Source organism: Pocillopora verrucosa, chromosome 11 (genome assembly GCF_036669915.1).
Source record: "Pocillopora verrucosa isolate sample1 chromosome 11, ASM3666991v2, whole genome shotgun sequence".
NCBI classification, from domain to species: Eukaryota; Metazoa; Cnidaria; class Anthozoa; order Scleractinia; family Pocilloporidae; genus Pocillopora; species Pocillopora verrucosa.
The window spans coordinates 5,569,680-5,594,139 of NC_089322.1; the positions used below are offsets into that span (position 1 = coordinate 5,569,680).

Sequence of the window (24,460 nt, forward strand, 5' to 3'; positions counted from 1 at the left end):
GAAACGCATGCGCTAAATTTCCGCTGAAACAATGCAGGCGCACGGTCAAAATGGCGTTTGTTTTCTTCTTATCAATGCGAACAATGATTTTTCGTTGGTGATTCTGGAAAGAAAAAGTAAGTTTGGCTTTTAGTTTTACTCTTGTCACATGCTAACTCTTTATTTTCAAAGATTTTGTAAGCGATTCGCCGATCGGTAAGGTTTTAGAGACAGTTTCCATGTTGTTCTCAAGCTTATAATTTTGGCGAGCAAGACCAGACAAAGACTGGTCATAATCGAATTAATGATGCTTTCGATCAGATCGCTTCTTCGTAAGATCCTTCAGAAACTGAGAAAAGCGAAATCTGATTTATTTCCTTGACCCGTGTTAAGAAATAGAGAAAGTAAGCAACAAGGTATCGTTTTCCTAGTATCGTGAGTGCTCATCATCGATTTGCCCCCAGTTGATCGAATTTGTTTGAGTAATCGACTAGTAAATAATTTTCTATCCATTGGGTAGCACAACACCTTTTATTAACGTTTATCCGATGGACAGCGATTTATTCGTTAAATAGCGTTATGCGCTGGATAGCGTTATGCGCTCCTTTAACAACTGGGCTCAGATCTTTAGTAAGTTTCTGCATATGAAGAACTCACTTTTTTAAGGGCTAAAAAAGTAAACAAGTCTCATTGATCTCAGGGAATTAGACTGAAATCGTGTTTTATATCTACGTGTGTCATTTGCGGAAAAAATGCCGCCTTGCTTGTTACTGTGTCCTGCAAAACGATCTGTAGTTCATTTGGAAAGCCAATTTTGTCTTTGTGGCTGGTGATGCCACTCATTGGCAAAGCTCAGTTTTGTAACGTCAGCAATTAATTTTACCAATAGTCTAAGGCCATCCTTGAATTTCAGTACTAAAAACCTTTTTGCGTGCTTTACTGAATTGCTCAACAATGGTGCAAAATCGAAACATTATCCCCTATTCCTAGTATCTTCTTTATATGTTTCCTTGATAGTGTATTGATCTTGTTGCGATAATTTAATGTATGATCACTCCTGGAAGGGAAATGATTACTAGAGTTTGACTTAAATCTATTTTAGGTGGTTGATGAAGATAAATTTTCCACAATGACTTCAAAAACTGATCCTAATAATGCTGAATCAGATGCCCAGAAGGCAGAAGAAAAGGCTAGTAAAGAAGAGTTAGTGGAAGCCAAGATGAGAATAATCCGAAAGAAAAATGAAGATCTCATGAGAAGACAAAAGGAGATTGAAGAAGACCGTAAAAATGCCGATGTGTACAGCAAGTTAGTAGAAATAAAGAAGCAACATGGGAGTGGTACATCAGGAGTGAACAAGGATTCATCACAGCCAGGAGGGGTGGCTGGAAGAGGGAGAGGTAGAGGCAGAGGGCTAATGTTGCAGGAAATGCGGAAAGAAACACTGAAAGCAAAGCAGTGGGAGGCCAAACGGAAAGAAAATGTTGTAAAGGAAGAGGAGGAGAGGAAACAAGGAAGTAGGAATCCCAACTCTGCAAGTAGGTTTCTGATGGATGACAAGCGAGTAGACATGTCCAGAATGACAGGGCGGAATGAGCACTCTTGGGGTGGAGCTAATTTCAACAAAGTTGCCAGTCGAATGCAAAGGGAGAAGGAATTTCGACCAGGCAGAAATAGAGATAATATGGAAATTACTATGTCAGGGAAAGAGCGGCAACAGTATCGTGAGTGGAAGGATGAGAGAAAGAAGATTGATGAAGAAAGGAAAGCTCGTCAGAAGAAGGCTGGAAACTGGAGCCGTACATGGGATCAGAAAAAGGTCTGGGATGTAAGACGGAAGATGTGGGTATTTGAAGAATCTGGGGACAATGGGAGGAATATGAGACATCATGATGGTCATGGTCGTGCAGAAGACTGGGGCATTGATAGTAGGGGGAACAACTACCACAGAGAAAACAGAGGTCATTATAAAGGAGGAGGATTTAGACAGTATGACAACCATGAAACCCGAGCTTCTGAAATGCAACAAGGTAGCAGTCAAAGTGAAGTTTTGGAAAAAAAGAGTACCACATCAAAAACTGAAACAGAAACTAGAGCAAGACACAACCAGGATGGCACAGCTAATGGTGAGGGCACTGGGGAAGAGAATTGGGATGAAGAACCAACTGTACCTCTGCATCAAAAGAAAGAAGAAGAGAGTTTAGATGCTGTTATGGAAACATCAACTGACAATTCACAAAGAATTGATAAACCCAAACCTCAAAAAGAACGAAAGGAACATAAGCATGGTAATAGTGAAGATAGTCAGAAAAATCAGCAATCTGCAGCAGAAGTGACAAGTGACAAACCACATAGTGGAACTTCTCAGCAAGAACTTCAGGAAAGCTTACAAGATGATTTTGCTGTTAATGAAGATTCTCAAGTGCAGCCTGAATCCACAACTACCAAAGATTCATCCCTGTCAGTCATATCAGCTCTGCATGAATCTCCAGGAGATAAGAAGGAGGCAGCAGTTGAATGCAAGGATCGAATCAAAAACTTGCATGAGGAAAGTGAAGGGGCACAAGTCAATCTAGAAGATGTAGAAACTGGTGAAAGAGCTAATGACATAGTTACAACAGACAGTGATAAAGATAAACAAGAATGCTCACCACAAAATCCAGCACATGAAAAACAAGATATTTCTATTGATCATTCAGCACAGCAAGAACACAGAGATGACAGTGCAAACTCTGTTCATAACGATACAATGCTTGCAGAAATGGCAAATTTGCCTAAACTTAAGACAGACAAAAAAGTTTCTGACACCAAAGAAAACAATCAGGAAATGAAATCAGATACAGAAGTTGCCAGTGTGATACAAGCATCTGCATCAGATGCTGACACTCCACCTACACCTGATTTTCTGAAACTGGAGCAGGACCTTGACTGGGGTGAAATTGAGATTGATGAGGAAAAAATTGTTGAGAGATGGTAGTTTTTAAAATCGAACAGTTTAAGTCACAGGTAGTCACAGGTAGTGTTTTGCTCTGGACAACCCAGCTATAGGCATACCCTTTGCTCAAATTTCCTAGAATTTCCTTCACATTGTTTAAGGGCACAATCAAATCTCCATTTTTGTAGTGTATCTGGTCTATTTGTAACCATGGGTAAACAAGTATTTGTAATCAGAAAAAGTCTTACAATTTGTTATTACACCAAGTGTAATCCTAACAAGACAGTTTGTGAGATAATCATGGCAATTAATATTTTGCCAAGTCAGTTTTACATTGCCCTCTCCTGGGTAAGTTTTTTTTTATTTTTGTGAGGCTACAGTTCCCTTGTCCTCCCCTCTTCAGGCTCTGAAAATATTCCAGCTTCGATGCCTGTATACCCTTCCAACAAAAATGAGTTTGGATATGAAATTAGAACAGTTTTTAGCCCTGGGGAATGAAGTGGCCACAGCCTTTCTATAAATCATGGTGTGTCCATGTATTGAGATGTATATTTCTTATTAGACAATTTGGTTTGCAGTATAGCTGAGTATTTTTACGAGTTCTGCCATATTTTGACAAGCCCTTGTAATGAGTGAAAATGTAATGCACCAAACATCTAATAAGTTATTTATTATTCAATTGCCTTATTTTTGTGCGTTTCGTCAAAGGTGGTAAAAAACAAAGCAGATAGAGAAGCTTTGCACATGCAGTTGACCATCAAATAGGTTTTTTTACAGTTACAAAATAACCAACTGTTCAAATATTGTGTGATATTTTTACTAGATGGGTGTATTATTTCTACTCTACTCAGTGCAGTTGGATAATAGTGCTGGTTAAATAATAATGAGATTTTTATTTCACTTTTAATCACAGTATGTCTTTTCAACACGCATAAAATATTTGTTACCATTTTAATTAAGAGATGAAAAGTAGTTTGCTAGTCTGCAACAGATCCCAATAGAATTGTCAAAATTGTTAAGTACTTTTCAGCTTAATTTTACACCAATATGATATAAAATAAATTATAGAAATGTCTGGTGAAAAACTTTTGCTCTTCACTGAATTGGGTAGCTTTTAAATACAATATGGCTCAACTTTTGCTCTGTGGATGGGTTAATGCCCAGTCATGAAATAGTGTCTACTTGTTAACCTTTTCCACCCTAACATCAATATGCATATTCTCCATACTGTTCTCTAAACATTTCCCAAGGTGATGACAAGGAGAATTTGTTTAACAATCAAGAGCTTTTTTTTTATAGGTGATCAGTTCCTTTATACTCCTGACCTTAATGTTTGACTCAGGAGTGATGAGGTAAGGAGAAATTAGATGCCAGTCACTTTTACACCCAAACATCAACAAGCATATTCTCCTTACTGCTCCCAGCTCATTTCCTATGGTTTTGATGGGGAGAATTTCTTTAACAATGACAGAAGCTTCTTTAAGAAGCATTAATTTCCCTAATGTTTGCAATTTTTTTGAAACCCGGCATTTGAAAGGTAGTTTAATTTTACATCTGACCGATTTTTAAACAATATAACCTAATCAAGATAACACCACTAATTACGTCTATTCTTCTTCTATGAAAAGCGCTACGTTTTGGTTGTCTGCACAAGAAACAATACTTTCGAACACTGCGTACACGGGGATTACATGATTGACAGTCGGATTGACAGGCCTGCGTGAAGTTACGCCTGCTCTCTTTCTCTTTTCTAGCTTATTTGCATTTTCCCGTGCGACGTTTTTCGATGGGCGCGATTCTGTAATGTTCAGCTGTGATAATCTAACAAGAAAATAGATGCTGGTCACTCTTTAGAGTAAAGGGTTACACTACTTTAAGAGAAAAGAATGTCATTAGTGGTACAGTTAAAATGCCCTGAAATTTCTGCATGGCAGGCTAAATTGAGACTGAAAATTGAGGCTCCTGAGCTTAGTGTGTACCCTTGACACCCTAACATCAGTATAGATAATCTCTATACTATTCTATAAAGATTTCATAAGGTGCTGACAAGGAGAATTTGTATGAAAATCAAGGGCTTCTCTATTTGGTGATCATTTCCCATATTCTCATGACCTTAATGTCTGATTCAGGCATGATATTGTCGGGAGAAATTTAATGCTGGTCACTCTTGGAGGTCAAAGACTTGATCAAAGAAAATTATTGGTTTGGAATTGCTGCATTTTACTGGGTGTACTAAGAGTTCAATGTGCATATATGATCTTTAATGTTGATCCATAATGTAAAATATTGTTAAATAGACTTGGAGCAATTATGGTCAGTAGCGTTTTGTTCGTGCCTTGGCCAACTGTTAGCTATCATGCAGCATTTGTTGCATTCTGTAGTGTTTTGCAGCAGTGCTGTGGTCATTGAAGCCCTAAGGCTGTCCTTGTCCAGCAGTATACCTTACAAGTGCATGAGTTGTTCTATTTGTTATTTATGTTTTCCTCCACTCAGCCATCTGGCTCTAGTATGATAGGTGCTCATAGGGGGCATGGCATGGGAAACTCATAGCTGGATTATGGGTTGGGCAGGTGGACAGGCCAGTCAGGTGTTTAAGTGCCTTGGGGTGCAACTGCAGTTGTGGTCCCTGGGCCCCTTGGGCACCTAGCCTCCATGTGCAATGTGGGTGTCAAATGGCACATTGTTATCCAGTTCTTAACACAACCATTTTTAAAACTAACCAAAAATAAACTCCTGATGCAGTTCGCTGAGGATGTTAGAAAACATTTTGATCATCAGGTGATAACCCAAAATGCAACATTGTTTTGACCACCAAGCCATAGGTTTCAGAGAATGTATCATTACTTTTCACCTTTTCTTATCATTTCACATTTGATTTGAAACTCAATTCTAACCTTTAAGGAAATTTATGTACCCCTTAAACCCAGAAGTGATTAACATGTGACTTCTCCCTATTAAATTATCCAGCAAACAGGTCATGAGAATATTCAAACTGATCAGGTATAAGTTTTCATCTTAATCTGACACCAAAATCTCTAGCAGCTAGAGGAGAAAGTTTACAATCAGATCTTAAGGGTTAAGGAGCCATTCTAAAACAAGGAATCATTTTCAACAATGTTTAACACAAACAGATAAAGACTACGTAAAATATGGGACTTGATGTGTCCCAAAAGTTGCTCTCAATGGCTACAGATAGAAAGTGAAAATCAAACATAAAATAAAGTTGCAAAGAAATTTTTGTTGCAAATTCTTTATTACTGACTTGAATCTGCACATAATCAGGCTGTTACAACACATCAAAAAGACTTGTGACTGGTGAAACTTCTACTAATAGTACTGTTTCTTGAAAATAAACAACACTCTACGCAACTGTTACATTCCGTTGAAACATCATTTGTTTACAACTGAATTTGATTATTACAAAGCTCCTGCATTCTCTAACTTTGGCTTCAGTTGTCCTTTGTTTTGAAGCCCCTGGACATCATCTCCTCCACCAACAAAAGTACCTCCAATGAACACTCGTGGAACCTGAAAAATAGAGAAAAAGTTGTGAAGTAGGGCCAGAGAAAATCTTGCTTCACTCAAAGCTTTTTTTTTTCAAAATAAACAAAAATAAGAAAGCCTCCTGATCTTCACACGTCTTACTAAAATGAGATCTTCGCCCTTCATAGAATACAAGACTCGTGACTGCTCGATCATTACGAACCGCTAAGAATTGTAAAACGTCAGTACTAAAAATACCATTCCTGAAGAGAACACACAAACATCTTACAGAGTTTGAAAGACCGAAAAAGAAATACCCAACCCTTTTCAAGACGTTTTGGTGATCAATTTACCTTACTGACGGAATAAGTATATTTCAGAAGCGTTCGCGCGTTTAATTATGCATAATTCATTCGACGATCGACTAGACGATTAGTTTGCAATTTCGGTCGAGGCATCAAACAGTCTTTAATTCCGAAGAGAGGTGATTCCTATCAGATTTTCATTGTGTATTTCTTAAGCTCGTAAAAACGCAAAGAAACGAATGTTTTGAAGCTTACCGATCTGCCTCCAGTAATTTTTTGAAGGGCGTCTTGAAATTCATCCCCGTCATCGCGTTCGTCCAACTCAACCAGGAGGTAGTCTTTCAATCCAGCAGCCTTCAGCGCGTCTTTCGCCTTTTTACAAAAAGGGCAGTAGGTCTTGGAGTAAACAACGACCTTGTTATCCTTCACTTGCGCCTTAATGAACTCTACTTTATTCGACATGATGTACTTCAATAAAACAACGAGTTGCTTTTCTTCTTGACACCAGATAAGTTGATGGGATAGAACCAAGGCGACTTGAATAGAAGTAACCCAGAGCCCGCGTTACCTTTGTACAGATGACCGCAAATAAGAAAACTGATGTGTCATGTTTGCTTGTCATTTGTAATTATGTATGCAAGTCACGCAACCTCTTAGTGTTTTGAGTAGGTTTTCATCTCAAAATTGCGGACGTCATGATTAGAAGGGAAAATCTACATGTGGTAAACACGGCTATTATCCTGTGAGTTTCAATGAACAAAACAGCAGAAGCATCAATCTTTAGAAGTCGATCAAATAAAAATATGTTTTCCAGAAGCATGATAGAGAAAAGTATCTTGGTCCCAATCACTTAGTGGTTAAACTTAAAAAGTGAAGATCTTAAAATTGAGCTCACATCAAAAGGTACGACCCATTTTACCATGACAAAAAGAAGCACGGGTTTTTTTTTTTTTGTTTTGTTTTGTTTTTTTTTAAGACAGTTCTAGAAAAAGGGTACCTGATGAAATATTTGAACACGGAAAAAAACTTAAGCCTTGCGGTCACCTTACGCATATCTCGTGAAACCAAACTCGTTACCAGGGCTTTTCCCTTGCAAGTAGGGAAAAGCCCTCATAACGAGATTGCCGTGAAACTTGGGCTAAATTCGAAAGGTCCATGGCGATGAACTTTCGTATTTTTGTAAAAGAAAGGCAACATGAGAAGTGAAGTGATAATTCTTGGACTGATTTAAGGGAGCAAAGTTTATTCGTATAAAGGAAAGAGTGAGATCGATCCTATTTTTCACGACAAGTATTAACTACAAAACCAAGAGGAGTCTAGCTCAAGGGGTGGTCTTGCGGACCGTTACAAATGAGCCGATTTTGAAATTAGGAGCATGATTATGAAGAATTCCACACCACAAAGTTCTCTAAAGTTCTCTCACCTTTGAATTTTTTCAGAGTGTTTTTTCACTTGAAAGAGAAATTGAAACATTGAGAGTAATTGCCAAATTTCTAGCCTCGTTAAAAAAAGTGGGCAAACTTATTTCAGACATAAAATCAATAAAACTTGATGGTTTGTATTGCCATGGGGGGGAGGTGGAGATTTTTGGGGAATAACATGGTTTTCATTGGGAAACGCGAACACGAACGGAGGGGGTCAGTTGTCGCCAAAGTATTAAGGGGGGATATATTAATATTGACGGCCAATTAACTGCCAATAAAGGAAACGGGGTCAGAACCTAACGGGGAGATCAAATAAATTTTATCGCGACACAAACGAATTCCCCTACCCCCCTCCCTGGCGAAAGATAATGACTCCTCTCGAATATAAGTTGTAGTTTTGGCAGGTTGGTGACTTAAGTATACGTTGGATAAATGTAAATTTGCAGAAATAACATGTTTCCCACTATGCCAGTTAGTAAGTAATTCATTCGTGTATGTTATGAATTATTGTTAGAGGTTTAAGTTAGGCCAGGTTTGCAATCAATCATTCAGGTACGTAATATTAGCAAACAAAGTTTTGTTAGCAATGTTATAATCGGTAATCTGCATGTGAATAAACGTGAAGTATGAGTATTTTCTGTCCGAAGGAATGGTGAGGGGGGTGCTTGTTGGAAATAGGCTAATGGGGATGTGGTTGGATGGGGTCGTATTTTCACGACTGGATTGACTATCATGGGGTTGCATTTTCGATAGTTACAAGAACGGGGTCGCATATTTGCGGGAATTTTGGGGGTAAGAAAATTCTGGTAGGTGGGGATACTAAAAATAAGAAGATTTGTGGTTAAAGAAGTTGTTATCTTATTATTAAAAGTTACTAAGATGTGATCTATGATTGGCCAAAGAATAGACTGTAAAGGGGCAGGGTTCTGAGAGGCCAGTGGCCCATACCCAACGAAAATTTACCCAAGTATCCCCCCCTCCCCTTACCCGGGTTGTCATTCAGATCAGAAACTGAGACATGAGATCAAGCTTTTGCGGAAGGACTGGAAGATCTCAGTACAATAAGTTGACCTCTCAGAAGGATCTCAGCAGTCGTACATCGCTCTTTCGACAGGCTCTTTCGCAGTCACGGATAGTTTGCCAGAACGCCACAAGGAAGAGGAAGCTATGGGCAACTATAATCTTCTAGAGAAATATGAAACGTTTTTAGGAACACGTTCGTCGTTTCGGTTATTTTGCTGTTGGCGTGTGGGGTCATCCTGGCGGCAAACTTTGTTGACCCAGGAAAAGCGACGTTTGGGGCGCTTGGTGGAGGTAAACTAGGAACCAGGAGAAAGCCTGCTGTACTAAGTCCAATTGACTAAACAATGGAATTTCGGAGAGCCAACTCAATTCAAGAATAGTACTGTAGCTTACAAGATGAACGTTACATCTTTTAACACTTTTCATCGACGTAAAATCTCTGAGAAGCTTTCTTAAGGCTGAGGAATTATCTAACGTTAACTACACTGGCTTCGTGAAATTCGTCGCCCTAACTAATGACCCATAATTCAGGACGACCTCGTTCCCAGGGTCTCTCATCTTCCCGCTCTCTCCTCGCTCGCTCCAGGGGGCGGGAAGATGAGAGACCCTGGGAACGAGGTTGAATTCAGGATAAAAATTCCGAGGGAGAGACCTTAAACTAAACTTCCGCTGATTAAAACGCATAGAGCACCATCTCCAAATATTCACCAGTGAACACTTCCACTTCTGTGAATAGTTGTTAATTATACTCGGGAGTATGTTAAGCTGAAACAAAAATATCTATCACTAGTATAGCTAATAATTGAAAGCTGCTGGCATTTTTGCATGACTTCAACATTAAATAAAGGTTTTGTGCGGTAAATGATGGTAAGTGATGGTAAATGACGATGCAGACTCTATTCTTTGGGCTTGGCAGAACCTTTTTCGGAGCATTTGTGACGATCATGCTCCCTAGAAAGAAGTAAAAAGTAAGAAGTACTGCGGTATCACGGATATCGAGCCACCTTAGACTTAAAATGTATCCGAAATACAAGTTATTCAAGACAGTGAACTCAACCAAACGTTCAAAGCCAAGGGGGGAGTGTAAAATGGTCGGAAATTAAGTTACCCTGGCCCTAAGACGAGCAAAAGCATCCCACTTTGTGAAAATGTTTTAAGAAGTTAAGAAAACGAGCGCTTATTTGAACCTGTTGAATGAAGACGCATGTCCCAAAGTGCACACGAAAAATATTGGCCTTCTGAAGAGATACGATGGCGCTCCTTGTGCTTGCTGATGAGGAGAAAGCGTAGCTGATGAATTCATATTTTTCAACGATAAGGGAAAAACTGGCCAAAGAACTCCCACCACCTATGACTAATGGGCAACAAACCATCGAGGAAATAGCCAACACAATGTATGAGCCGCCAACACTCACAGAGATTACCGTTTCTACGCAATCGGTTCGAGACAAAGTTAATACGCTTAAAATTAATAAGTTTACGGGCCCTTATGATACTCCTCAAAAGCTTCTAAGACTTGCGGGAAACGCCACTGTCTCTTATCTGGTCTGGCTTTATCGCAGTAGCATTGAGTATAAAACAGTTTTCTCCGGTTGGAAAACAGCTAAGCTTACGCCTATTCATAAAAAAAGACGATGAATGTGGAAACCACTGTTCGGTTTCTTTGCTTCAAGTCCCAGTATTTTGTGAGATTATCCACCACTACCAAGTAGACGTCTTTCTTCACATTGAAAAGATCAGTACTGACTATTTGACATCTTCTCTTTGGAATAGGCTGGCTCTGCATGGTTTCTTTAGGTTGATCTGGCTTAGCTTCCTGGCATATTGAACAGTTATCGCAGAGATATTTTATATCATGATGAATCGATGGCCAACACAATGTATCTCTCACGAGTCTCATGCATCCCTCTGCTCCTAGGTGGCTAACATCTGTGGGCGCATAGCCGTGGGAATGAGCACCCTCGTTCCTGTGTAGATTATTCCATCCTGAACTGCTAGTTCATCTCTATACGGTCAGCAGTCTCGGACATTGGGCGGTACTTGCGTCTTGTCCCCAGGTCATCCATTAGCTATAATTTCAGCTAAAGTCATGAAATTTCCATCTTTTGGGGTTGCTGTTGCTACTTTCTGAAGGGTTGCATCTGTCATGTTATGAAAGATATTTGGATCTGTACCTTCGATCTCTTTCATGAGAAGTTCTTCTGCGTGAATTGCAAAGACTTCATAATCACCTATTTCCTTCTTTTGCGTTCGGCCGTTTGGGAGGGCAGATCTTGACAGATGATCACTTATGTACATCTGAGTTCCCTTTTTGTACACAATATTCAGGCGGTACCTTTGTAGTCGTTGCATCATGCGTTGTAACCTCTTAGGCGCGCTGTTGATACTTTTGGCGAGTATGGTTTCTAGAGGTTTATGATCTGTGACTGCTGTAATCTTTTCCACCAGTGCGAGGTATTCCTTCTCGATCTGAGAGTAACGTCTCTCAGTCTCAGTCATAGTGCGACTAGCAAATGTAGAACAGCTCCTAGTCCATAGTCACTTGCATCTGTCTCAATCGTTACTTCTTCCTCCAAGTCGTGGTAGCGGAGTAGTGGCGGTTCTGAAATCAGCTGAGTCAACTTGTTAAAGGCATCTTGATGAACTTTCGACCAAATGAATTGGTTTTGTTCCTTGGTTAGGTTTCTGAGAGGTTCAGGTACGTCAGAAAGCTGAGGTAAAAATTTTCCCAGTCTTACTGTGTGGTCTCGGCATCTGAGTGATGGCTTCAACTCTGGCTGGGTCTGGTAAAATACCCTCAGAAGTCAAGATATGACCACAGTACTTCAACTTCTGTTGTTTGAAGACGAACTTGTTTAGTCTGAAGTATCGCTCCCTGCATTTCTGTAGCAACGCAATCAGATTTCTGTCATGGTCTGCCAAGGCTTCTTCATGGGTGTTTGCTGCTCCAGTTACTAACAGGTCATCAGCCAGAGCAGTTAATCCTTCCAGGCCCTGTCTTCGCTTGGATCGACGAAATTTATCTTCAATTTTGTAATCCACTTCCTAACACCATGAAGTGTGGACGTCTTGTATTCTGCAGCATACACCTTTATTGATATCTGACGGGCTATACCAGCAACTAAACTACTCGCTACATCTAGTTACAAGCTCGGCTTTTATAGGTACGGTTGAGGATCTAGAACGTTCGGGGATGACTCAGCAGGACACAGCTACTTCTAGAACATTCTTCAAGGTCACACTACAAAACCTAAAAATATCGCACTGTCATTCACTGCTAAAAAACAAAAGATTAAGCTATGGCGGATGAACAAGAATAATGCAAAGGATCATACAATACACTGAACCTTCAGAACGGACGGAGTGGTCGTACAGCTTCAAGCTCGATCATGGACGGTTTTCCAGAGAAAAAGGAACAACACAATAACAAGGGAACTCTAGTCAACGGTTATGTCGAAGATAACTCTGAAGGAGGAAAACCTGCTTCAAGAAAACGAACCATTATGTGGATCACTGCCATCTTTGCGGTTATAGCACTTGTGGTTGGTGGAGCCATACTCACAGCAACTTTGTTGAATCGGAAAGAGCAAGTTACTGAGCGTTTAGTGGAAGTCAACTTGGAACCAGGTGAAACTTTGTTGTATCAAGTTGAGCAAGTCCTTGAAGTACGAAGTGGAGAGCTTCAGAGAGGTATTTGATGTCGCTACTAATTAAGCATTTGATGCTGTCTTGAACTGCCTTTCGTCGCTGGCTAAAACTTACGAATTTTCTATTTTGAAATAGCCTTTTTGGTCGCATAGGCAATTTTTTCGAAAAAAACCTTTAACGTTAAAGATGACATTAGGTAACAATGCATTTTGTTAGATTTCAGACACATTCTGAAATTTACAAGATAATTAAGAACAGTGAATGTGCTTTCCTAAAACATTGAAAGCAGGCAATCAAAATGGAAATCAAATCTCAGGTTAAGAATTCTAATTCGGGCCGTACAGAGATATAGAATACGGGGTTTATATAGTCTTGTGATCATCCTAAGTCTTCTGTTGCTGTCCCTTTTCGGTGACTTTGAGGCGCTGGATTTGATTTTGCGCGGAAAATCATGTTTATTTGAAATAGCATTATATATTTGAAGACATTTGCATATGCATACTTCAGTGTGGTTTTTTGGAAATTTTTTTTCTCGAATTTTTCGTCTCAATAAATTGTTTTTATCAAATTCATCGTTAGAACGCTAAACCCAGCATACCCACATAATTAGCTCAACTCCGAATTTACTTCGGCATTGGACATATCAATCTACTTTCGAATGTTCGGGGTAGACATAATAGACTTTTGTGCAGGCTAGGCGCATTGAATTTGCATAGTAATCCAGTTTGGCTATATCGTGAATATATTTTATGGTCGAACTGGGTAAGTTTTGTTGATACTGCCATACGGAATTGTTTCTTCAGAAATTTAATAAGATCAGCACCAGCAGTTTAGTCATCAGTTCCAGAGTTACTTGGAGAGTACTCGTCCATTTATTCTCAATTGAGATTTCGGAAAGTGGCTTTTCTCTTTCCAGTCTTTAATATGTCAGTTTGAAAGGCATTTTGGATAATCGAAAGGCACTTAAATATCCATCAATAGCCACCTCCGTTTCGGTGAATAGTTGTTAATTGTTCCACGGTTGGTTGATGCACAGGTTTTTTTAGCCTGATATCTATTGTCTAGTTCTGGTGGTGACATGTAGACAATTGGTTCTTCATTAACTTAATAATTTGCATCTAAAATTGCCATTTCATGCTGGTTCTTATTATAAATCGTTTTATCCTCGACTCCTATTAAATTAAAGAGTCGTGTCATAATTGTTGTGTAAGAAAGGCGTCTATAGTTAGCATTTAGTCTTGGAAGTTCACCTCTCATCATCTGGTATCTCGACGCGTTCTTTTAGAAATGGGCTGCAAATTTGGTATAGCCTTTTGGTGTCTTCTAAATCAAGACTCCCACCAAAAACATTAGGACCTCCGATTTTCTAGTTCGGAATCCAAGAAAAGTTTCTTTTTTTTTTTTAATCCAGTTGATTGCTTGAGAGGTAGCTGAGCAACAAAGTACTTTTAATTTTCCCACAAGGTTAAGTCAAGGTTAATGAACCGTCAACCTACCAAAGACACTGATACGGTGTTTTACTTTCAAAATATCAACCGGGAGGTTTATTGAGCTGCCTTTATACTTCCGGTTTTTTACGACGCAAAATCAGCATCCTTCGAAGAATGAATTTGCTGTTTAGATATTGAAGTTGCATATTCATCAAGCTTGATGTCTTGCTTCCTTACAATTGTCAGGAAAACAGGCAATCAGATCGAATTTAACTCAACAAGGATTGTTTATCAGCTGAAAGTGCCTTAGTGTGCTAGATTTCTATATTTTCTATTAGCTAATTTGGTCATTTTTTTCAGGGACACTAAGTACCATCGTTGCTCTTCAAGTAATAAACAAGACATCAGAGGAGTATTGGTTTGTTTTTAAGATCATCAGTATTGATGCTGAAGGAGAAAACTTGGAAAAAATCGGTAACGTGACCCGAGGAAGATCGTTATATTTTTTGGTTAGGGTTGAGCGCACTTCAAGGTAGGTAGCAAGAAAGCATTTGAAAGAATTTGTCTTCTGAGTCATGTCGATAATACCAGAGAGCAATTAAATAGGCATGATTGCTTGCCCTGATGGAGGTTTTTTTTTTATAAATATCATAGTGAAACCAGAAAACCATTCAACTTACCGCTACCTTAGCCTGAGCAATTAAGTCAAATAGTTTCATAATCTGAAGAGCCAGACGAACAATTACTGACAATTGCTACACTTATTACTCAAACTAATAATGTATAATTATGATTCACTTTGATTCGGTCACGAAATTTCAGTTTGAAATAGTATCATTTAACTCTCTTATCGGTTAATTGGGGTTGAGGTGGGAGGTGGGGGGGGGGGGGGTGGCTGATCACGGAATTGTCTGTAAAAATTACTTTTAAAGCCAAAAATGTCCAAAAGAAATTCAAACTTCCCTCTCTAAAATGATTCTTTCTTTCCTTAAGATATGAAGCAAGAAAACATGCTTTGTTATTAGAAGTTATTTTCATAAAGCATTCACAACATTTATTTTTAGACAGGAGTATATCTTCACCATCTGACCGACGGTGGGTCGTATTGCAACATTGAATGCTTTGTCTAAAAGAAGCGTTCTTTTTCTGATTCCCAATTTTAAGCCTTTTATACATCGCAAACCACATCCCTTTAGATACGGATATCAGTTCTTAATTTTCACGTAGAGATATCGGGTAAGTTTCTGCTCAATTAGAGAATAGAGGACAAAATTTTCTCAAAAACTTCTTCCAGTGCTATAATCTGTGTTTCTAATTTCTATCAGCAGTTGGCTTTGAATTCCTCAGGAGTTAGCAGGATAAGTAGCTATACTCTTTTAAAACATGAAGTTCCCAATTCCATTTCCCTTCCTTTTACTTTTTTGTTAGTCATATTCATATTCCACAATTTTGACTCGTTTGAAAATTGTTCAGGAACCTGAAATGGACCTTCTTGAACACGGTATCATGCTAATTGCCAATTGGGATGTTTTCAACAGGTCTGAAGTAAAGAAAACGTCAAAATCCACCGAAGAAGATGAGTCCTTTGAATTATACGGAAATCCAGAGTCCGACGAGGGGTTAACACGCTATGCCCGAGCCATACTTACCCAGCTTCTCCCAACTGTTGAGCGCAACCTTTACGAACGTGTAGACGGACAGAAACCAGACCCAAATTCCGAGCCAAAACCTGAAAAATCTTCCATGTTTCCCGGAATTGTGAAGATGCACAGAGAAGCAAACACATCGCAAAATGACAAACTTTTTATTAAAAACAAATTCAATCGGTCGGATGTCACCAATATGACATCTGACATCGACTTGGACTTGTTATATGCTGATTCATCAGTTCTTAACAAGAGCAACGGCGTGGTAACAAAAGGTGAAGTCCATTTAAATGAACAACTAAATTTCGGAGAGCCAGTTCAGTTTAAGAAAGGATTCACAGCCGACATGATGAAAGTTTCTTTCACGAGTAAGGTTACTCTTCTTGATGATGAGAAGTACCGGAAAAGCTATCTTGAAGACGAGGAACTAGCAGATGTTAATGTTCGTGATTTCGTCAAACTCGTTGCACCAAAATCTGACCAAAATTTCAGGGTGAAAACCTCTGAGAGAGAGGCTCTGAATGAGCCTTCGGTTGATTCAAAGGAAATGAACAGCACGTCCGCTGACGATGAGCGAGAGACAAACTTGACAACAGCAGCGCACGACTCAAGACACCAGCGAAGTCGCAGACAAAACTTTGTTCAAAAATTCCTTAATGCTCCTCGAAAGATTTCGTTCACACTCTTTAAGAAAAAAGTTATAGGCATAGATATGAAAGTGGAGACCACTGTTCGAATTGAATCAATTAAAAAGCTAGTCAACCTTAAGCTTGACAAGACCGAGTTGTATTTAACTCTGCATTTGGGAGCCAGTGTAACAGCGCCACTTCTCCGAGAATCCATTGACACCACTAAGAAAGAAACAAAGAAGATAAATGGACTAAACGTCGAAGTTGTAAGTGCTTGAATTTAAAATGTCGATGTTAGATCGGGCCTCTATTTCGGCAGGTTTTTTCTGGGAGGCAGCTCACGGTTTGCGAAAAACAAGGTCGACAAAAGCACTAGCATGGAAGAAAGTAAATTGCACCAGTGGCTCGTGTGCCTTCATTTACGTGTATTAGATTTTGAGTTTTACTTATTTCAATAGACGCTATAATGACTGCTTTTAAACGATTCTACGATAACAGGATAATATTGAAACCTTTAGCCCCACATAATTTAGCCGTAAAAAATTGCCTGTCAGGGAGGTAGACGACGACCACGACCGAATTATAAACTTAGGCTTTTTGCGCAGGAGGCCCAAGTAATGACCGAACTGTTTGAAAAAGTTTATGTACATGTAATGCAATTTACTGGTTTTTTTTTCTCTTTTCTACAGAGCCACAGTATTCCGATATTTTGGGTCGTCAGTCTTGATGTGGATTTTATTCTTAAGCCATCTTTTAGCATCTCAGTGGACCCAGGCTCACTCTCACCATCCCAGTTGAACGTAATGGTGAGTAGATATAACTCAATCGATGGTTAAAATGTAATGTAAACAATGATTGACATATCTGGGCGCATTGCGTGTTTAATCATCAGATAAGAAATTTTTCTGTTACTCTAATATGCAACGATGTTGTTGTTTTAGCATTAACTTTGTCGTAAGAGTATTTACATATATTTGCCGTTCAAACTGGAACACCATGATGTATGACGCAGAGTCAAATAGGCAATGGTTATTTTAACCTCATTTGGCAAGAAAAAAATAGGTGGAATGGTAAAAGAGTCTAGTTCTTGTTGTAAGGATTAGCTTCCGAGGATAAGTTACGGCTTTTTGTCACCATTATGGAGAAGTACATCCTGATTTTCGTGTACGTTTGGGCTGAGAGCAGAAGTGTTGGTGTTCTTAACTTCTCCACACCTTATTTCAATAAATACACCTTAGGGCGAAGGTTTCCAAATAATACGTGCGGATGTTTTGCGAATTGTACGGCGAACTTCCGAGTGCCGCTGGGGTGAAGAGTAATACGAGCGATGAACAAAATATCCGTTCATATTTTTTGATTTCTTAAATGCATCAGCACTATATCGATTGAATAAGGCGTGCGCGAAAGACGAAAACAACACAAACGAAAAGCGCTCTTCATGATAAAAATCTACGCACTTTAAAAAATCATACATATCGCGGCAAGGGTGAAAAATTTGATTTCTTTCTTATTTTAATGTTAGATAGGCTAGGCTATAACTAAAATCACTGGATACTTTTTTTTAGCAAAATATCTTTTTATTTCAGAGAAAAATACAAATAACGAAATTCCGTTAAAATCGTCATTTTTAGCAGCAAATTATTGCACGAGTTTGAGGGCTTCGCGTGCAAAAACGAATCACTATCTCGTCTTTTAAGCACTCAAATCTTCTTTTTTGATCTCATAAGACCTCTCAAAATTATTTTTGTAAACATTGCACTCTTCTTTGCGCTTAAAATAATTTAATTTCGAAAGCATGCATTTCTCTTCAGTAAAAATACTTCGTGAATAAAATTAATTCTCACCATGTGCTAAACCTTCAAATGGATTAAGTTTTTGGTGGTTGAATTTCGAAAAGATGTTCTCAATATTACTGTAAAAATTTGTTTGGGCAAATGATTGAGAGAGTTACAATAGCTTTTCAAAGTCCGTTAAAATGCAGTTATTTGACCTTTTGCGGTCAACATTCCAGTTGCGAGTCACACATATTTTAATGTTTCCACCCATATGAGGCCGAAAAATGTACATAGAAAGATATTTCCAAATGCTCTAACCTCATTTGCCGCAGAAGACCGATCCAGAGACCATTTTAGTGTGATTCTCTTGTCGATCGTAGTATTTAGGTCTGTATAAATGATAACGTCCGATGAAACCATCAACCCTGTCGAACACCATCCTGTTGTCAAACGTTCGATATCTTTCTTCACTGTCGCGTCTTATTCAACGGTTCAGTTGACTGCGAGTATTGCTCAGTTTACAAGGCACTAAAAGATTACATCTGACAGTCTAATTCAATGCTAAACTGAGCTGACTACAAACATGTAGGCCCTTTGAGTCTTTGGGTTGTCACGCAATACCGGTGACAAAGGAACTTTAGGGGGTAGGTGAAGGGCAAAACTCCATATAATTAAGCACTATCAGAATTGAACTCTTGGAACCTACAAAATATTTTATTCTGTAAACATTTTTGTAATAGTGTCATCTTTGTCTGGTGACAAACAGTAAAATACATTTATTTATTGCAGGGAATTATTCTTGTTTTTTTGGCGCTCTGTGCCTGTCGTACTTATTAGGGGTGTTTTTCTTTCCACTAAAATTGCAAGAAATACTCTAATAGCATGAAAGAGAACCTTTTGTACATTTTTAAAACACCATGCTTCAAAACGCAGCGGTGGGGATGTGTGGCTTATGTGAGGCTGGGGTGCTATGTTCCGTGGCCAATGGGTGGGGCTAGCATAAGGGAGTGGTATTATTAACCGCTGTTAACAGACCCAACTACCGTCTAAAACCTTAAGCTACAGAGGGGCCGACATATGTGCGCTCGGCACAAAATAAGGTCGATCTTATCTTCAGGACCGGTAAATTTGAAAGCCGACTCACGACTTGCGATATTCTTGGTGCATCAAAGCAAAGGAACAATTTCCGTTTCACGCATTCGATCTCTAGTGTTGTAACCACAAACTCTGCCAATAAGCGACTTGAACGAACAACAACCTTCCATTTTTTATGTAACAAAGTTGACAGTGTAAGTTAATGTATTTGTGAAAAACAAAGTCCGAAGCCCCGCCTCTAAGCGAACAATAGGCATCGTGTAATTACCATAAACCAGGTTTTGTTTACTAAGGCTTAGTATTTTTAGCAGTTACTAAATTTAGCTTTTCAACGAGTATTAGCCAAAGGTCCGATCTCCGCGACTTTCTCAGCAGCAGAGTGAAGTATTTTTGCTTTCCCCTTCCCCTACCCCCTAAAAAATAACTTTCCATCGTATGATTTGCATTGCGTGACGACTCTCCGTATACAAAACTACGTTGACTGCAACATATGTGTAGTGCCACTTTTAAAAGCATCGATCAGATCTACTGCACCACAAACTGAACAACACTCACAGTCAACTGAACCGCTGAATAAGATGCCACAGTGCAGAAAGATGTCAAACGTTTTATAACGAAGGTTGGTGACAGTTCGCAGATTGACAGGCAGTTTCATCGGACGTTATAAATAAGACGAGCGACAAGATAACCATAGACTAAGGCAAATGAGGTTAGAGCATTTGGAAATGTGTACCATGTACATTTTCCGGCCTCATATGGGTTGAATCATATTAAAGTATGTGTGAGACTCGCATCTGGAATGTTGATCGCGAAAGGTCAAATAACTGCATTTTAACGGACTTTGAAAAGCTTTCGTATCGCTCTCAATCATTTGCCCAAAGAAATTTTTACAGTAATATTGAAAACGTCTTTTCGTAATTCTACCGCCCAAAGCTTAATCCATTTGAAGGTTTAGCACATGCTGAAAATTAACTTTACTCACAAAATACTTTCACTGAAGAGAAATATATGCTTTCGAAATTAAATTATTTTGCACGCAAAGAGGAACGCACTGTTTACAAACATCGTTTTGTGAGGTCTTATGAGGTTGAAAAAGAAGATTTGAGTGTTAAAAAGACGAGATTGTGATTCGTTTTTTAATGTGAAGCCCTCAAACTTGTGCAATAATTTGCCGCTAAAAATGACGATTTTAATGGAAGTTTGTTATTTGTATTTTTCTCTGAAATAAAAAGATATTTTGCCAAAAAAAGTATCCAGTGATTTTAGTTATAGTCTAGCCTATCTAATATTAAAACAAAAAAGAAATCGAATTTTTCACCCTTGCCGCGAAATTTAGAATTTGTCTGATTTTTACAGACAAGCGCTCTTAAAGATCAATGCTCAAAAAGTCAAACCTCAAAAAAAAATACCAAAAAATCTGAATGTGAATCGTTCATTGCGGCCATGTTTTTTGCTCCGCTTTCCATCTTATTTTTTGACATGTTCTACAGTATAATAATGTGGCATAATTTTCGGGTTCCGTTGTCCTTATAACGGGTAAAATGTCTCACTTGATGAATAATAAATCGCTCTCTCTGTCAGCAATAACTTCGATGATGTAAGAGACAGGTAAAGAATGATGGATTTCATGAAATCATACAAATATATAAATGAATTAATAAAATAAAAGCTCTTACATGTCATTTCAGGTAACGCCCTATGCATCAGTAACAGCCACTTTGCAAGGATCTGTATCCGTATGGCTTATAAGGGCTGGGGTATACGGCGACGGACACTTGATAAGCGGAAGTCTTCCAATCAGCGTGTCGTATGATGAAAATCGCCCTTCCTACAGGGATATCTGCGTAGATGTTTCAGCTGACTTACGGATCCTTGAACTGGAAGCCGGTGTCTTCTACCAATGGAAGTCATGTTGGTGGGACTGGTGGAGGCTTAGATGCAAGTGGGGTACTCGACGCACCTTGCACAGTTTTGGCCGATGGTCTGCCTTCAGTTTGAGGCAAAATATGATTAATGAATGTTTCTGATAACACTTTCCGAGGCGGTCCGAGTGTTGTGAACTGTTTAGTTTTTAAAGAACTTTTTAATTGAGTGTCGAAAATAATCCGAGAATGCATTAGTTTTGCCTTACTTTGCTCTATGAATGGTCTAAAAAACTCCGCCACTCCTTCACTGGCGATCTGATGCATAACTTACATCTATCACGACTCGCGGTCACCCACGTTTTCCCGCGCTTTTAGGTGGGCTGCTTGTTTTTACTTTGAGTTTTGTTAGCTCTTCAGGGTGTTTTTATTTGTTCTGATTGGCTTGTGTAATTATTGAGTTGTTTTGGCTTTACGACACTTAATCTAAAAGTGCTTTAAATAAGATTTAGTATTTTCCAGTGTGTTTTTAGAGGTTTGGTTTTTTCGGATTTTATTAATCTTAAAGTCGAAGTACCTTAGATTAGAGAGAGCATGCGTGGATTCTATTTATGGTTTCCAGTCCAATATTGTGGTCGTATGATCATTATTTCCTAGATCATTTCTACGCGAGATCGAAGCGATTTTTTTTCACCCATTCTGCATTAACAGTGTCAGCGATCGGCAAATCCAAACATATCAGCAATTAAGGTATCTAGGTCGTCAATGATTGTACAAAGCTCTGGTACCATTCTGTTGTTAAAGGGCAGGAACGGAGAAGATGAAGCTTATGACGTCACAAGTCACTTGCATCAACAAATGCTTGTCGACCGGTGATTGATGGCTCTTCATCAGATTAGTTGGATTAACCCTTTACACCCTAACATCAGTATGCATATTCTCCATACTGTTCTCTATAGATTCACTAAGGTGCTGACAAGGAGAATTTGCTTTTACATTTAAGAGATTCTTTAGTTGGTGATCATTTCCTTTTTCCTTTTGACCTTAATGAGTGATCCAGGAGTGATGTTGAAAGAAGAAACTAGCCGCTGGTCACTCTTAGACTTTAAGGAGTTAAAGAAGATCCCATGTAGTTTCGTAACTATTCGTCTCAGCATTGAGATGATTTATGTACTCAGTGCTTCTCCAAATTGATTAAAAAGCTAAGCAAGTTAATTAAATCATTTAATTTGGGCAAAAAAGAAAAAAATCTTACTGTTTTGACAGCTTAAAATCTTTCATCGTCATTTTGTGCCTTATGACGGAGTCGGAAACCGACACGATGAACGGCAAAACGAATTGCCCGTCTAAAAAAATGTAATGCTCCTTCTCTTTTGGTTAGGATAGCTGTAAAAGTTCCAATCATACCATGGATAACTAGTCTGTATAGTAATGGACCGTCTATATAACCAGAGTGTTTCGTGTGCAAGAACAATAAACTACTGTTAAAACGCAAGCCTTGAATTGATAACTTAACGTTGCTCGATGTTGTAGCCAATAATTAATGTCACAGTGGGAACCTTACACATTGTGCATTTTGTTCGAGATCTTCTTGATCATCTCCATCATGGCACAATCAGGGGTGGCGGGGAGCGGGTTAAATTGAGTGCCAAATGATTTTCGTTGTGAATAAATTTGCCATTAATAATATGGCCCAAATTAAAAAAAGCTTTCAAACCTTGGATAACTACCTCCCTCTTGTAAACTGGAGGGTTACACCACTAATGGCCTTTGTGCGATTTCTCTTTACGTTCCCGAATCAAATTATATGCTTCTTCCCATCTTGAAGGAAAACATGGGCTCCAGATTGCAAGCTCATCAGAATGTTTTTCGTCGGCTAAACTAAATTGAATTGAAATTGTTAATCAAATGAACCCCAAATAAAACGATGAAGCTGATCTTGAAAAGCTTGATTCGTTTAAGCAACAAGCATAGCAATCAATTCCATTTCCTTTTTGGCAGTCACCGCAAAAATAAGCCAGTAAGGTAAACAAAATGAAGATGGGAAAGAGACGTTTTGTTTGAAGGCCTTGTGTGATTCCCACCTGGCTACTGTGCAAGGATTTGTCATTTGCTGGTTCTTCTGTTATCAATAAGCGCAATGGATCAGTCACTAGAGACCTGGTCCATTTGATTGAAAAATGGAATTTCGGATAGCCAATTCAATTCCATAATGTTAATGTAACTTAAAAGATGAGCGTTACATCTACAAGTAGCGTAATACTGTTTATCGACGTGAAATCTCGAAGAAGCTATCTTAAGGATAAGGAATTATGAAACGTTAACTGCACTGGCTTCGTAAAGCTCAACGCCCAAAATATGACCAATAATTCAGGATGAGAGAATTCCGAGGGAGAGGCAAAAAAGCGAACCATCCGCTGATTCTTACGCATCGAGCACTACCTCCGCCAGCAATGGTGAGCAAGAGACAAACTTGACAACAGCATCGCACGACTCAAGCACCGAAGTGCAGAATCGCAGAAAGAGCTCTTTTCCAAATTCCTCAACGCTTAACATTATAGGAAAAAGGTTATTGGCATAAATATGAAAGTGAAAGCCACCATTCATATCGAATCAATGAAAAAGTTCTATGTAGGAGAGCTTGACAAGGCTGAGTTCGATTTAATTCTGCAGCTGGGATCCAGTTCAACAGTGAAACTTCTCCGAAACTCCATTGACACCACTAAGAAAGCAACAAAGAAGAAAAAAGGATTGGGCATTATAGTTGTAAGTGCTTAGAAAAAGAATGCTGAGGTTGAATCGGTCCTCCATTTCGACGAAATTTTTTAATAGGGGAGCTAATCTGCGGTTTGTGGAAAAGCAGGGTTAATATTAACGTAAATATTGTGGGAAGTAAATGATAACTGTAAGATGACCCTGACAGACTCATGCCCAGTGCATCAAAAATAAAATTGCCAACGATGACGGCATACATGCATCCATCTTCTGATAGGTCAAAGGTTGAATCCTATTAAAATCAATTTAAATCCATATTTGTATTCAACATTTACTTAACCTTGTAATTTATAAGGAGAGGAGTGGGGATGGGTTAGTCAATATTTGTATATATTTCGCCTTTCTGCACCCTTTCTGCCGCCGCTGCCTCTATTTCCAAATAAAACAGGGCCGGTTGAATAAACGATTGCGAGATTCGTAACGTTAACTCTCCCTAATAAGACGCCTGCAC

General features: G+C 38.9%; 3 protein-coding genes across 3 annotated transcripts; 2 read left to right on the forward strand and 1 right to left on the reverse strand.

Moving 5' to 3' along the window:
* The first annotated feature begins 37 nt into the window (after positions 1–37).
* On the forward strand, positions 38–3,983 carry LOC131795347 (coiled-coil domain-containing protein 9-like). The gene is made up of 2 exons (XM_059112926.2): positions 38–116; positions 1,082–3,983. The coding sequence occupies exon 2, from the start codon at positions 1,109–1,111 to the stop codon at positions 2,954–2,956; it is 1,848 nt and encodes a 615-aa protein (XP_058968909.2). The 5' UTR covers positions 38–116; positions 1,082–1,108; the 3' UTR covers positions 2,957–3,983.
* A 2,165-nt stretch (positions 3,984–6,148) lies between these two features.
* On the reverse strand, positions 6,149–7,251 carry LOC131795322 (uncharacterized). The gene is made up of 2 exons (XM_059112902.2): positions 6,958–7,251; positions 6,149–6,442 (listed from the first exon to the last, which is right to left on the reverse strand). Exons 1-2 carry the CDS (start codon positions 7,162–7,164, stop codon positions 6,332–6,334), a joined length of 318 nt encoding a protein of 105 aa, XP_058968885.1. The 5' UTR covers positions 7,165–7,251; the 3' UTR covers positions 6,149–6,331.
* Positions 7,252–12,481: 5,230 nt separating this feature from the next.
* LOC131795308 (uncharacterized skeletal organic matrix protein 1-like) lies at positions 12,482–22,722 on the forward strand. The gene is made up of 5 exons (XM_059112883.2): positions 12,482–12,839; positions 14,588–14,759; positions 15,766–16,768; positions 17,192–17,308; positions 21,061–22,722. Exons 1-5 carry the CDS (start codon positions 12,539–12,541, stop codon positions 21,397–21,399), a joined length of 1,932 nt encoding a protein of 643 aa, XP_058968866.2. The 5' UTR covers positions 12,482–12,538; the 3' UTR covers positions 21,400–22,722.
* The last annotated feature ends 1,738 nt before the right edge of the window (positions 22,723–24,460 follow it).

What these genes read in the sequence shown, in the direction of transcription:
- LOC131795347 (XM_059112926.2), top strand. Translation starts at nt 1,109, where the DNA reads ATGACTTCAAAAACTGATCCTAATAATGCTGAATCAGATGCCCAGAAG.
- LOC131795322 (XM_059112902.2), bottom strand. Translation starts at nt 7,164, where the DNA reads ATGTCGAATAAAGTAGAGTTCATTAAGGCGCAAGTGAAGGATAACAAG. An exon ending in AAATTACTGGAGGCAGATCG is followed by an intron (nt 6,443 to 6,957) that starts GTAAGCTTCAAA and finishes TCTATTTTTCAG; the next exon opens with GTTCCACGAGTGTTCATTGG.
- LOC131795308 (XM_059112883.2), top strand. Translation starts at nt 12,539, where the DNA reads ATGGACGGTTTTCCAGAGAAAAAGGAACAACACAATAACAAGGGAACT. An exon ending in AAGTGGAGAGCTTCAGAGAG is followed by an intron (nt 12,840 to 14,587) that starts GTATTTGATGTC and finishes CATTTTTTTCAG; the next exon opens with GGACACTAAGTACCATCGTT. An exon ending in CATCCCAGTTGAACGTAATG is followed by an intron (nt 17,309 to 21,060) that starts GTGAGTAGATAT and finishes ATGTCATTTCAG; the next exon opens with GTAACGCCCTATGCATCAGT.